Raw genomic sequence first — 14,997 nt, forward strand, 5'->3', positions numbered from 1 at the left:
TCTCTCTCTCTCTCTCTCTCTCTCTCTCTCTCTCTCACACACACACACACACACTTTTATTTGATTGCTGAGTATTTTGAGTTTAGTTACTTCAGAACCCACTAATATCTTTGTTTTTATCCCCTAGTTTTGAATCACTTGCAATTGCAAGACAAAATATTCTAGGAGAGACAAATGAATGACAGAGATAGAAAGGGTCGGCAAATACCAAAGGGAAGGACCAAAAACGATGTGACCACTGATTTCCTTGCTCTAAGGCTCTGAGATATGGTTCCCATATGCTGTTTTGAAGACAGCAAGTCACCTAGATTTGCTGCCCCGCAGGTTCCTCATCTTTACAGACCTGAGGTTTTAGATCAGGAGTCGCAGAGGCGGGTGTGGGTGAATGGGTGTGGCTGACCTCAGAAGGCATAGGCAGTGGAGCAACTGGGGGAACAACAGAAAATGTCTGACCAACAGCATCCCAGCATCACCTGAGAATCTGCATGTGGATGTGAAATCAGTGTCGCGGGGTCTTTTCAGGAGATCCATCATGATCTTGCATCATAGATAGATCTATAAAAAGTACTGATTCATGTTAAAACCAAGTCTACAGTTTTCAGGAGAAGTGTACACGGGAGGGATTGCAGAGTAAAAGGAAAAGGATGTGTGATTGCATGTTAGTTTCAATAATGTAAAGAAAGAAGACAGAGGCTGTGGAAATGGTCCTGTGGTTAAGAGCACTTGCATTTCTTTCAAAGGACCTGGGTTTGGTTCTTAGCACCCACAACATGGCTTCTGAACTTTACAGCCACCAAGGGGTGCCCATGATTCACAGACAGGCTGGCAGATAGAACACCCGGACACATAAAGACATATGAAACCAAAACTGTTTAAAAAGAATACAAAATAAAATAAAAAGGAAACATGTCATGCATCCAAACAGCGTATCAACAGTCAACACAGCCTGGGTAGCCCCAGCTTCTCTCTTTGGCTGCATTTTCTCTCAGGTTTACTGTAATTTAAGTTGAAGTTCAGGAAAACATCCGTGTGGAATAAAATAATTTCCAGAACTCTAGCTCATCTTTCCCAGGCAGCTTCTACTTTACATGAAAGCTGGTGTATGCTTTTTATAGTTAAGCATCTGTGATTATTACTGATGAGAGTTTTTAAAACTCTATATATTTAAAGAAATCAAGGTCTCGACGGCCTCTTCCGAGCAAACCTGAAGGCACAGCAATTGGACAAAAGGTAAGTGGGCCTGTTGCTCTGGACAGCCGGTGTCCCAGACTTCCTGCCTGGCTCCTTCAGATGGTGACGGTGGTGGGAAGGGAGCCGCAGCCTCTGGCAGGCGAGCACTCTAGCAGATGGGCAAGCTCTCTCGGCATTGCACATTTGGTTCAGACATAATTGCCCGGAATGATCTCTGCTCTTCCATTCAATGAGAGAAAATGAGCAATTCATAGAAGATGTTTATTAGAGTTGACCTTTTAAGATACCACACAATCTCACAGTTTTTTTTTTTTGTTTTTTTTTAATTGCAATTCTTTTTTGTTTCCAGAGCCCAGAGTCTTGAAAGTCTGATCTATATGAACACGCAGATGGACAGAGATGGCAAAGGGTAAGAGTCCGTCAAGTCAGGCCACTTAGAGTCATTTGATTGTCTTCTGTTGTCATCAGGAAGCCCCTTTCTCTGCCAGGGTCGGGAGGTTTGGTAGCACAAGTTCTGGGTAAGTCTCAGGAAGTCTGGTGTTTCAATATTGGCTCTGCGACCATCATGATGTCAGTGACCTAGTCAACTGGCTTAACCTCCAGGGGCTTGTTTCCTCATCCTATAAGGAGAAGTGTGCGACCTGGGTGACCTCCTTACGCACTTTCATAGACAGAAATGAAAGAGACCCAACTTGGTACCTTAGGAAGCTTGTGGACTAAGCACTTTGGCCACAAAGCACGTTGGTTCTGGGAATGGAGCTGCTGGCCACTGTCATCTTTAGATGACAAAAGGCACTTCTTCGATGGAATCTTGGTCACGTTTCATATGTTGATCTTGGCGTAGGTATCTTAATGTTGAAAGACACTGAAGATTTTTGTAGTAGGTAAAGTGATGATTAATAACTAAACTAGTAGCTTTTGAGAGAAAAAAATCTCACAATTTTAGACTGATAATGACAAGCCAGAAAATTGGCTCTTCATTACTGATTTTTTTTTTTTAAATATTGGAAGAAACCAAATTCCCATCAGTTTCATTAAATAAAATTTCTGAGCAGTGAAGAGTGACAGGGGTTAAGGATTTATGAGACTTCTATCATTTATTCCCCAGACTGGCCACCTACTTTGTATGTGGCTAGATTTATTAAACTTTCTTTTCTAAGATGACAATTATTTCTGATGTCACATTTATTTTTACAAACCATTTGTCTGTGCCAGTGTGTGCATGGAGTGGTACCCTAGTTTTCCAAGGCAACCCTGTCAGGTACATTCCCAGTTTTCTGATGTATAACACAGCATAGTCTGTGTGATGGGAAGTGCTCTCAGTGAGAGGCACACAGGCGTGCTGGTTCCTTATAGGTGACTGCCTCCAAATGGAGAACTCGGGCGGAAAGCAGTTCTACAGAGTCGACTTGTGTTTTAGAGGAGAACGTGAGATTCTAGACAAGGAACTTAGAGAGCTCCAAACAAATGTTAGAAAATACAAAAATCGGAGTGAGCTTTCCCTGCCATGGTGTGGACTGTGAAGGAGGAAGGGCAGTGACTCGTAATGTCGCACAATGACACCTGAGTGATACAGGAGGAGGTGACCGGGTAGGTATAGGAGGGAGAGTGTCCTCATTTCTTGTCCTTATTCCCTTCTCCCATCTGCTACAGTGAACAAGCTTAATATACCAATAACTGTTAATCAGAGTGAAACCGATCAGAGGTGGAAATGCCAGTGTGCAGCACTCAGTTGGTTGTGTAGTGTTAGGGGATTAGCTTTCAATTCTTTGTTCTAAGAGAGGATCTTGTCAATTAGCCCCGGTTAGTCTCAAACACACAGTCCTCCTGCCTCATCTCCTCAGGATTATGAGTGTGGCCAATCTCTAGTTTCTGGTTCATGAAAGATCCACTCTATGTGATCAGTTTGCACAAGGCACTGCAGTTAGAGTAGGGTTATTTCCACTCTTCAGGGTGGCCTTAGTCCTTTTAAGGCAACCTTTAAGGGACACAATGTCTCCAAGTTCTCAAAATATTCCCATTTAATGTGTTGATCAATAATTGATTTCTACCTAGCACGAATGAGTTTTTATGCTTAAAGAGGACAAAGATCTTCATTGGCATATTAAACTTATCCTCCGTCTAGTCTATCCTCCCAAAAGAAAAGGCTGAGGCCTGGTGGGAAGGTTTGCCTTTAAACTGATTGAGTTGTAACTGAGTAGGGTGGTTGATATCTTGATATCAAGGTGTCACCACTTGAATTAGGTATTTCTAAGAATTATGAATGCTTTAGGCCCTGATTGCATCTCATTCGTGCTGTGAGAAATCTACAGCTCTTCTAAGAGATTCTGATCATACCACTGAGTTTCTCTCAAATGCTTTTCCCCCTTCAATCTCAATGCTGTAAAGAAATCAAGCCTCCGGGAGTCTTAAGAAAATCAACCAAAGGGTTGACCCTGACAGAGGGTAAGTAGACATCTTCATTGGTGGGATTCTTTCTCTCGCCTCTCAGGCCTTATCAGAACTCAGAGCTTTATTCTTATTTTCTGCCACAGATAAACTCTTTAGCTGCATCAGAGATGGTGGGTCAAAGGGAATACAATCCGTGCCATCTCTGAAGGATGGCCATACATATCTGCCACCAAATCTTTCATTGTGTGTTTTATTAAATAATTAATACACATGTCAATGTTTAATGTGAAAAATCAAGAAATGTAAGGGAAAGTTGCAAAATGAGAGACAGGATCTAAACTTGTTCAAATCCAGAACCACTATGGAAATTAATGAACTTAAAAAGCGAGAAGATGGGGTGGGGAGACAGATGACTCAGTCACTAACACACCTGCTGTGCCAGCGAATGGATATAGGTTTAGATCCTCTGCACCTTTTCGAGAACCTGGTCAGTGTGGAACATCCGAAACCCTGGCACTTAGGAGAGGGAGACAGGAGGGGAGGTGGTGTGGGATGCTTGGAGTTTGCTGACCAGCCATTGGAACTGAATCTGTGATTTCCAGGCTCAGCGAGAAACCCTGTCCCCAAAGGTAACCAGAGAGCAGTGAAGTAAGAAACTTAATGTTGACCTCTGGGGTTCACATGCATACACTTGTGCACATGTACCCACATGGACACGTGACATAGACGCAAACACAGACACATCACATAAACAAAGATAGTCCGAGTGTAAATAAAGCAAAGGTCTTTCTGGTCAGTTGTTTCTATAAATATCTAGAAACATTCAGGCACCTTCTCATTTCCACAGTTAGGTTTACTCATAGCTAAAGCAACTTGGGGAGGAAAGAAAGGGTTTATTCAGCGTACACTTCCTCAGCAATGCTCATTATCCAAGGAAGTCAGGGCAGGAGCTCCAACAAGGAAAGCACCTTGCGGCAGGAGCTGATGCAGAGGCCATGAAGGGGTGCAACTCGCTGGCTTGCTCAGCCTGTTTTCCTATAGAACTCAGGGATGGCACCTCTCATGATGGCCTGGGGTCTCCCCCATGAGTCACTAATCAGGAAAATGGCCAACGGGCTTGCCTGCAGCCTAGTCATCTGGAGGCATTTTCTCAATTGAGGCTCCCTTCTCGCAGGTGGCCTTGGCTCATGTCAATAGCACAATGGTTTTCAGAGGCTATCACAAATACTGCATGTAATTTAACTGACTAAGTTTTTTAAATCGAAAATTCATACAATTTGTTCTGATCACTGTTTTTTTTTCTCCCCCATTTCATCACAGATTCCCCCACCTCCTCAACACCTCTCTTTCTTCTTTCTTTCTTTCTTCTTTCTCTTTCTTTCTTTCTTTCTTTCTTTCTTTCTTTCTTTCTTTCTTCTTTCTTTCTCCTTCTTTCTTTCTTTCTTTCTTTCTTTCTTTCTTTCTTTCTTTCTTTCTTTCTTTTTTCCTTCTTTCCTTCCTTCCTTCTTTCCCTTCCTTCCTTCCTTCCTTCCTTCCTTCCTTCCTTCCTTCCTTCCTTCCTTCCTTCCTTCCTTCCTTCTTTCCTTCTTTCTCTTTATTTCAAAACAAACCGGTGGAAAAAAGCAGAAGAAAAAAACCCAATTAAAAAGCATAAGAAAACACACACACACACACACACACACACACACACACACACACACACCACACCACACACCACACACACATACACACCACACACACACACACACACATACAAACACACGTACACACACACATACACACAAACCACATACCACACACACATACACACACATACCACACACACTTCACACACACATACACACACACCACACACACACCACACACACACACACACACACACACATACACACACACATCCTATGAAAACACAAAATCAAAAACTATAATATACAAGCAAAAGACTAATAAGATAAAAAAAATGCCAAATATAAGACATAAACGAAAACAAAAAATTCTACAAAAACACTGAGTTCACTTTGTGTTGACCACTTGCTGCTGGGCATGGAGCCTCCCTTAAGTGTGATTTATAGACCCAGTGACACTCCATTGGAGAAAACTAATTTACCCTTTGCAAGCAGTTGTGGATCAGAGGTAGCTTCTTGTTTAGAGATGGGATGTAGTTGTCCACTTCCCCCTCTGTGCTGGGATCCCACCTGGCTTGGCTCTGAGCACTCAGCCGCGGTCTGTGTGTGCGTGTTCCCATGTGTGAAAGACACTATCTCCTTGGTGCTGATAAAGTTTTGATGACTTTTTTTCCTCCCCAAAGAAGCCAAGATCTCAGATCAATTATCAGAACAAATGCCACGGCAGAGAGAAGCGGCAGAAGGTAAGAATTTCTAGATGTCTCTGAGTCTCAGACTTCTTCTGTTGACTAACTGGTGACTTCCGTAATGTGGAGGGAGTCACAGCTTCAAACCTGTCCTCGATTTTACATGTCTTATTTCTGCAGTCCTGTTATTCAGTTTGAAGACTGTATCGTGATTGCATCTAAACATATTTATATACAGCACAACAAAATCTTGGAGATTTACTTTAACTATATCATGTAGTCAATTTTATACTAAAATAAATTTTATATCAGAATAATAATTTTCTCCAATGAAATAATAACTTAGTAATAGTTTAATGAGTTAGTCATTAAAAATATAAGAATTGATGATATCGTCTATAGAAATGTCATGAAACTAATCCAAACATTCTTTTCATAAGAGGTAAAGATCTTGACAGTGTCATGAAGATCAATCCCAAAGGACATGAAAGCGGCACTGGGTATGTCTCACTAATGTCTCTAATTCTGGTTTCTGCATAATAATCAGAAGGCAAATGATTTGATTTTTTTTAGCTTCACAACCATATTTTAAAGTATGGAGTTAGCAAATAAAGGTGGGAGATATGGCCATTCATGCTTATTGTCCATAAATTATTTATTTTAAGATAATTGTCTCAGTGTTTAATACTGAGTTACTCTTCTGCTTGATTTGGCATTGGTTTCTTTTTAAGGATTGATGAAAGTAGACTTTATCTAAAGAAAGCAGCCTTACCTGGTTTCTGCAGTCCATTTCCAGGGTAACAGAGACAGCCAAGGCAGGTGTGACTAAGGCTCCCTAAGTCACCTCCTCTGCCAAGGCAGCTGTGACTAAGGCTCCCTAAGTCACCTCCTCTGAGGATGGTGGTATTAACCAGCAGTCCAGGGAGAGGCTGGGCCAGTGCCTGGATGTGAATAAGGACCCACTGCTGCAGGCATCATACCCAATCTCTACTTCTGCTGGCCCTGACCCCACCCCACTCACACTGCCTGCTTCGAGCATAGCTCCTCTGAGTTTTTAATGGAACAGCACATAGAGTTGGTAAGAAGTGAGTCACTATGTTTCCTACAAGTGATCTTATACGAAAATAAACATTTGAGACAAAAGATATTCAAAAGGATAGGACATGGGCATGATCAATAGGTTTATATGAAGGCATGCTGTTTTTGTAGTATTTCCAATATAGTTAAATTATTATATTGTTATCAATATTTTCTTATTAAAACAAACAAAAAAAGAGACTGTATCAATTTGTTCAGTAGCAATTTGTATTCAGTCCGTTCCTAGGGGAAAACTTCATTTAACTCACCTGACTTCACTGTGGCCCCTTAGAAGTGATCTAGCTAGATGGACCTGAAGACAGGGCTGATTTTGTTTAGTAAGAAGTCTCATGTGTGCTTCCATTCTGAGAACAGAACAGACAGTGCATACATGTGCGTGCGAGCGTGCGTGTGTGTGTGTGTGTGTGTGTGTGTATGTGTGTGTGTTTGTGTGTGTGTGTGCTGTTAGCAAATTGACCAACTGTAAACAGCTTCAGCTTGAGACATGAGAACTGTCGTTTACATTTAGAACTTTAAATGTTCAGTGGTGTAGAGAGCGTTTCCATTTATCACTTAGTAATTTCTGAGCTATTAGTCATCTGATTGGTGTTTTGTTTTCATGACATTGATTAGAATTCATTTTCTTTTCCAAAGAAAACAAGACCTCGATGGACTGATTAAAGTGAACCCTGACACAAATAAAAATATGAAGAGGTGAGACGTCTGATGCCCCTGTGCCAGGCATTTATTTGTAAGCACGCCCGAGAGCTAGTGCTTATGTTTGGGATAGTGAATTGACGTTCAAGCCCAAACCGCTCCTTTATTCTCTCAAACACATTTCATTAAGCAGTCTGATATGAGTGATATACAGAGTCCTTAGCATTTTGTTCTTTGGTGATGTTTGCTGTCTAGTAATTTAAAGAAATTACAAGACAGTTTTAACTAAGGTTTTCGGCTATATTATTTCTCTTTGTATTAGTGTGTATGTGTATGTATGATATGTATATGCATAAAAGTGTCTGGAGGTATATTAGTAGAGGCATGCATAGGAGTATATATGTATATATGTGTATGCATGGCTATATATGAATATTGTATGTATGTGTGTGTATTCTAGATAGTGTGCATGTGAACTGTATTTTAAAACTGAACTTGTTGCCGTGTAGCTGAAGATGGTGTATCAAACAATTGCATGAACTCTTTTTCATTCCGTTAATTCTGTGTACGATAGTATTTATTGGTTCTGAGATGCGTCAGCAATGTCCCAAAGGCTAAGCTGGCTGAGCCAAGGCTCAGCTAACCAAAGCTGTTGCATGTACTGCCAAGCTGCCATGCTTTTGGTCACGTGGCACAGTCAGAGGCACAACCTCACAGGGAAGAAGGCAAAACAAGCAAGTCTCGCACACTTGCTGAGAGGGAAGCCCTGGCCTGTTTGGCTCTGTCCGTGGCTCAGGTGACTGAGGTGTTAGTGTGAACAGGGCATCTGGAAGCCTTGATTCAAATTCAGCTCTGGCTAACTATGTCACTGACCCACCTGCTCAGTGTCTTAGGTACTTTTCTACTGCTGTGATAAAGACGAGGACCAAAAGCAACTTAGGGACGAAGGGTTTATTTCACCTGACAATTTTGTATTACACCCATCTCTAGGGGAAGTATGGGTAGGAGCAAGTAGGGCAGGGACCATGAGGTGGAAACGGGTGCAGAGGCAATGACAGAGCGCTGCTTACTGGTTTGCTCTTTGTGGCTTGCTCTGCCTGCTTTCTTATATTACCCAGGACCACCCACCCAGGGGTGGCACCAGCAATAGGTGTATCCACATCAATCAACAGTCAAGAAAATGCCACAAAGGTTTGATCACAAGCAAATCTGCTAGGGACATTTTTCTCAATTAAGGTCCCTCTAGCCTGTGTCAAGTTGACATGAAACTAGCTAGCACACTCATCTAATAAAGAGGAGTCACAGTACGCATGTGCTCAGCACGGACTAGACAAACCATGAATCAGAAGTCAGTGTTAGAAAAAAACATTCAGATTAATTATTGTTCATACTGGGCTAGGCAGTCTACATATACTTTAGTTCATCTTGACATCCAAAATTACGTTCCTATTTAATATTTATTAGAGCACTTCAAATTGTGACCTATTATTCTTTATATATTGAAATGGGTATGTGTGTACCCGACTGGGTATATGCATATGTGTGTATGTTTTGAATACTTGCTTGCATGTGTGCATCCCTATATAAGCATATGTGTGTGTGTACACATGGAGATATACGCCTGTGTAAGTATGCAGGTACACAAATGTGTGCATGTATGTATTTTTTACAAGTGTATTATTGTATATACATGAATAGTGGTTGGGTGCTCATGTGTGTATGTATACATGAGTGAATATATACATGAACATATGTACATGTGTGAACATATGTGATATATGTGTTCATATTTGTATGTGTTTGTTTTCTATGTGCTTTTAAGGATAGTACTTTTAATTTATGTTTTATGTAATAAGACTCTGTAGATATTTTAAATATAAAGTTAGGGGCTCAGTCGGTAACAAGCATGAGTTCAAGTCTCAGCTCCTTGAAAAAGTCAGGCATCACAGCACAGGTCTGAAATTCCAGTCCTAAGAAGGTACAGACAGGAGCTGCCTGGGGGTAGCTGCTCTGCTAGTCTTAGCGAATTAGTGAGCTCTGCACTCGGTAAAATGACCTTGTCTCAAAAAAACAACATGAAGATGCTATAGACACCAACCTCTGTGTGTACACGCACACATGTACATGTGCTCATACACCACACACACACACACACACACACACACACACACACACACACAGAGAGTAAGCTTTCTTCTTCATTAAAAAGCTTTCGCTGTTTTCCATCTCAGGTGGAATAGAACTTTAATGCTTAGAGACAGCTTTTTAAATTTCCTCAATAAAGTTCTATCAAATAAACCTTTTCCATTTAGGGTTCATTCTTGCGTTATGGCTCCCATTTTCTGGAACACTGTCGCCATATTGTCTTCCTTTCAAGTGGGCCATTTTCTGACTACTGAATGTGATTAAGTCACACACCTTCACTTGTCCTCTGTATTGCAAACACAAAATACTCTTTTAAAAGCTCAACATACATTAGTTAACTGACAAATTATAAGATTCATTTAGATGTTTGTCTGTGTCCCACCTTTCCTCAGTTTGGAATGAAAGCCCCAAGTAGGCTACTTCTGTGTCTGTCTTGCACACACATCCCACTACTTGGCAGAGCCTAGTTCATTGGTCTTTGCTATGTGCGGACTGCAAGAATGTATAAATACTGATGATGTATACACTGTGAGACAATGACTCAATCAGTTACACTTCAAATAGTATATCGTTATAATAATTAGATCACCACATTATTTAGTTCACTTTTCTTTATTGACCTTATGCATCAAGAATTTAAATAATCTTGTACATTATGGGATTCGTTCAATGTTTAAAGAGACTGAAGTCTTCATAAGTCAACTCTTCAACCAACACTCTCCAAGTTGATCTTGCTGATCTGTTGTTTATTTAAACACCAAAATCTTGTGATTTTAACCTGGGAATTTTTTTTCCCTAAGACCATATGATACAAATTCCATGGGCTCATTTAGGTGAAAAACAAGGGCTAATCTGGAGTAGAGCTGTTGTTCCTGTGGGACCAATTGTTCTGTCATTGCCATAATGAACGCGCACATATTATCTTTGCATCTTTAGTCTGAGTATCACATCCTGAGACATCTGGATCAAGCAGTCAACATGGGTCAACATCTGGTTGTTTCTGAATACTGTACCTTTGATGTTGTATAGATGAAACCTCAGAGACATCTTTGTGGGGTCATCAAGTGAGGAGAGAGGGTTAAAGCTTGCTCCCGAGGAGGCTCTTCTCCCCATGTGGCATCCTCTGTAGATCAGAGGAGTGTTTGCTAGTGAGACGTATGTGAAAAGCATATGCATATGCAATAAGAGATGCTTCGTTCCATTCAGATCAGAAGCAGGCATATAGTCAAGGCCAACAGCAAAGTGTGCAAGTGTTTTCAGTAACTACAGAGTTCGTGTTCCAGCCAATATGGCTTACATTTTGGTATGTTTCAGAAATCCATCTTATTGTTTGTTTCTAAAACAATCAGGTACAATGTGTCTCATTCTAATGAGGTATAAGTACCAAAGGTAGGTAGATGCCAGGTTGCATAGAGTGCATTGCAAACAAATCGGTACATTTATCTTAATGTAGTTTTGTAACAAAAACTTACCAATAAGTGTTAACAAAATAAGGATTTTAGAAAGTTTGCTTCACACATGTTGAAGGTTACTCACAAGAGAGAATGTTTTCTGGAATGTTCTATGAGGCAAGTATGTGAACTAATTAAAAACTGTTTTGTATACTTGGCAGTGGTTAACAGGATACCATTAAATGCACCAGAATAGGCAGCGCTCTAGTGAAATTTTCTAACAGCAAATGTCTGCATAAGTCTCACTCAGTGAGTTAATAACTGCAAAATAACTGCAAATCCCTCCACTCCTGCACAGTCACCTTTAACTCTTTGGTGTGATCTCAATGTGTGGTTATTCTGTTTCTGAGCTTTAATTAATAGTTTCATGCTATTCAGCCATTAACCAATTCATTTCTTCAATGTTTTAAAGGGGCCAGAGTCTTGACAATCTTATCAAAGTCACCCCGGAAGTAAACAGAAGCAGCAATGGGTGAGAGAATTATATCTTACCTCTCTTCTTTCCTGCATCAATATGTAGCACTTACAAAAGGAAGGGCCGGGATCCTGGGGCCCAGGAAACCTGAAGCTCTTTGCTTCCTAGGTGGGATTCTGAGCAGGTCACAGGGACACTGAGCTGCAGCTCGCCAGCCATAGTGTGAGGAGGATGGGCTTATCCTAGCATTGACAGCAGAAAGCAAGAAGGATCAACTGGAGTAATAGTTACACTGTCTCTTTAAAACAAACTCGCTGAAAATGGAAATTATTATTAAAACACCATTTATTTGTAGCTACAGAAAAACGATGAATGCTTCTGGAGTCAGGATAAGTTTTGGGGTAAACAATTGCCTTGTTCCAAAATAAGCTAATGAAAAAAAAAAATCTCAATCATGCCCCAATGTTAGGGTTTGCTTTGAGAAGCTATTGAGAACCAAGCCAGTATGCCAATGATTTGTATAAGGATTAAAGTTTAACTCCTGTAAGCTGAAGATTTTGACCAGTATTGATTTCTTTCAAAAATTAATAGTAAGAGGTATCTCAAGGACATGCGGATTCATAGGACTCAAAGCAAAACGGCCAGTTGATTTCATTCCGTTTTTACTGAGCGGGTTTTTGGTTGGTCTGTTTAAAGTTCCACAGATCTCAGTAATTTCATAAGGATGAATAGAATAGCAGAAAAAAAAGACTCCAAGTGTAAGATTTAACGCGCTCTCCTGTTCGGCCTCATTCTAGTCAGCATTTGTAAGTGCGGTGCGGTCATCAGTTAAGTTGGCAGGTTCCCCCGAGAAGTGGTCATTATGAACGTCGTTCTCTGAGAGTGGAGAGCTTTGTCTGTGATCTTCCCGTTCAGGGAAGGTACCTTTGGCCATTTAGGTTCAAGCTATTTCTTAATAAAACCTTGTGATTGGTTGGCTCCTCTTAGTGGAAGGATGGTGCAGATGAGGAGCGAGCACTGTACGCTTGCGCCCACAGACATGCGTCTAGGTCTCTCCTCAGGCTAGGCAGTTTGTTTGGGCTTTTCATGAAACTGAAGAACTGGTTCTCCGGACACCAGTTCCAGAATCAATTCCATCACTACATTTCGGCAAAATGGCTGCTGTCACGGTTTTTGTAAATATTTTATAATAAAATGTATATCGGTTTTAATAAATAATTTCAACCATCTAATGGAATTGATATGGGTATTTCTTCTATATTCTTAAGGGGTCCAAGTCTTGACAATTTCACCAAAGGGGTTCCTGCAAGGAACAGAGCTAACCAAGGGTAAGGCTTACAAAAATTTCTCTCTCCTGTTCTCTGGCTCACTCTTTTTTTTTTAATTAGATATTTTCTTTACTTACATTTCAAATGCTATCCCGAAAGTTCCTAATACCCTTCCCCCACCCCTCCCTGCTCCCCTACCCACCCACTCCCACTTCTTGGCCCTGGTATTCCCCTGTGCTGGGTCATATAAAGTTTGCAAGACCAAAGGGCCTCTCTTCCCAATGATGGCCGATTAGGCCATCTTCTGCTACATATGCAGCTAGAGACACGAGCTCAGGGGGTACTGGTTAGTTCATATTATTGTTCCACCTACAGTGTTGCAGCCCTCTTTAGCTCCTTGGGTACTTTCTCTAGCTCCTCCATTGGGGGCCCTGTGTTCCATCCAATAGCTGACTGTGAGCATCCACTTCTGTGTTTGCCAGTACTGGCATAGCCTTATAAGAGGCTGCTATATCAGGGTCCCTTCAGCAGAATCTTGCTGGCATGTGTGATTGGGTTTGGTGGCTGATGATGGGATGGATTCCCAGGTGGGGTACTCTCTGGATAGTCCATCCTTTCATCTTAGCTCTAAATTTTGTCTCTGTTCCTATATCCTTTCATGGGTATTTTGTTCCTTATGCTAAGGAGGAATGAAGTATCCACACGATGGTCTTCCTTCTTGGTTTTCTTGTGTTTTACAAAATGTATCTTGTATTCTAAGATTCTGGGCTAATATGCGCTTATCAGTGAATGCATATCTAGTGACTTCTTTTGTGATTGGGTTAGCTCACTAAAGATGATATCCTCCAGATACATCCATTTCTCTGGCTCACTCTTAAAACTCAGAGAAATGCTTTATACTGTCCTAGAGAAGGGATGCAATGTAAGAAACAGACGTGTTCCCAAACTACAGGCTGGCACGGAAACACCTGCACAGGCTCCCTGCATATGGAGTGTGGTGGAGACAGGAACTCCTCAAAGTAGAGTGGTGAATTCACTCCAGTGTAGAATTTGTATTCCACACTCATGGAAATTCCCAAGGGCTAAGGTCACATCCTAAAAAGATGTTCTAAAACCAGGTAGCTGATGTAGAAGTCTGAAGATGAGCAAAGCTTCTTTTTCTCCCTTTATTCCCTAGCTTCTCTTTGACTAAAACCCAACCGATTCAGAAGTTAGGAAGTCATGTGTGTGTGTGTGTGTGTGTGTGTGTGTGTGTGTGTGTGTGTGAATGGTATGCATGTACATATAACTTCCCTTGTGTATATGGACCTCTGTGTGGGACTCCAACATGTATTGCCTGTATGTAGAGGTCAAAGGTTGTCAGTGTGTCTTCCCTGGCTGCTCCCACCTTAAATTATTGAAGCAAAGTCTCTCAGTTGAAACCAAAGTTTCTAGGTTAGGCTAGTCTAGCTAGAATTCAGCTTACCTAGCTAGCCAGCCTGCTGTGGGGGAATCTGCTGTCCTCTCCAGATCCGCCTTCCATGAGTGCTAGGAATCCAAATTACAGTCTTGACCATTGTGTATGCACCAAGTGTTTCCCACTGACCTATGTCCAAGAGACCATTTTAAAAAATTTCATTTGGTTCATTGAGAAAAGTTAAACATATTATTTATCTTTCATATAGAAAGAACTATACCCGTGACATACCACATCAAGTAAACAAAGAAATATAACCAGACCATAACTATACCTTGCTATGTCAACTTGAATTGAGTTAGATATGGATGGTATATAGATATTTGCCTTCTTTGTGGCCATTTCCCATGTCTCTGAAGAGGGATGCCGTTTAGTAGTGTGTAGCTAACAACCAAGCTTGTATAGACCAGACCAGTAGCCAGCAGATTTTCTCTAAGGTCCAAAGAACAAGTAAATCAGGTATGAGAAGCCAAAATAATATGTTTAACCACACAACCCTGCCACTATTGTGAAGGCAAACAGAAAATACCTTGTGAACAAATGAGAGTGTCTGTGTTCCAGTAACTAAAATAGGGAATAAAATACCCATGGAAGAAGTGGCAGAGACAAAGTTTGGAGCTAAGATGAAAGGATGG

At 41.1% G+C, this 14,997-nt stretch overlaps 1 protein-coding gene across 2 annotated transcripts in view; it reads left to right on the forward strand.

The window, feature by feature from the left end:
• Positions 1 to 14,997, forward strand: part of Scel (sciellin) — a 99,988-nt gene that overhangs the window by 56,941 nt on the left and 28,050 nt on the right. Inside the window, exons 13-19 of one of the 2 annotated variants that reach the window (XM_021203754.1) lie at positions 1,171 to 1,230; positions 1,541 to 1,600; positions 3,580 to 3,636; positions 5,891 to 5,950; positions 7,625 to 7,684; positions 11,636 to 11,695; positions 12,907 to 12,966. In XM_021203754.1, coding sequence (XP_021059413.1) covers positions 1,171 to 1,230; positions 1,541 to 1,600; positions 3,580 to 3,636; positions 5,891 to 5,950; positions 7,625 to 7,684; positions 11,636 to 11,695; positions 12,907 to 12,966 — 417 coding nt within the window. The remainder of the gene's footprint in view (positions 1 to 1,170; positions 1,231 to 1,540; positions 1,601 to 3,579; positions 3,637 to 5,890; positions 5,951 to 7,624; positions 7,685 to 11,635; positions 11,696 to 12,906; positions 12,967 to 14,997) is intronic. The other variant, XM_021203755.1, reaches the window with a different exon arrangement.

Source organism: Mus pahari, chromosome 8 (genome assembly GCF_900095145.1).
Source record: "Mus pahari chromosome 8, PAHARI_EIJ_v1.1, whole genome shotgun sequence".
NCBI classification, from domain to species: domain Eukaryota; kingdom Metazoa; phylum Chordata; class Mammalia; order Rodentia; family Muridae; genus Mus; species Mus pahari.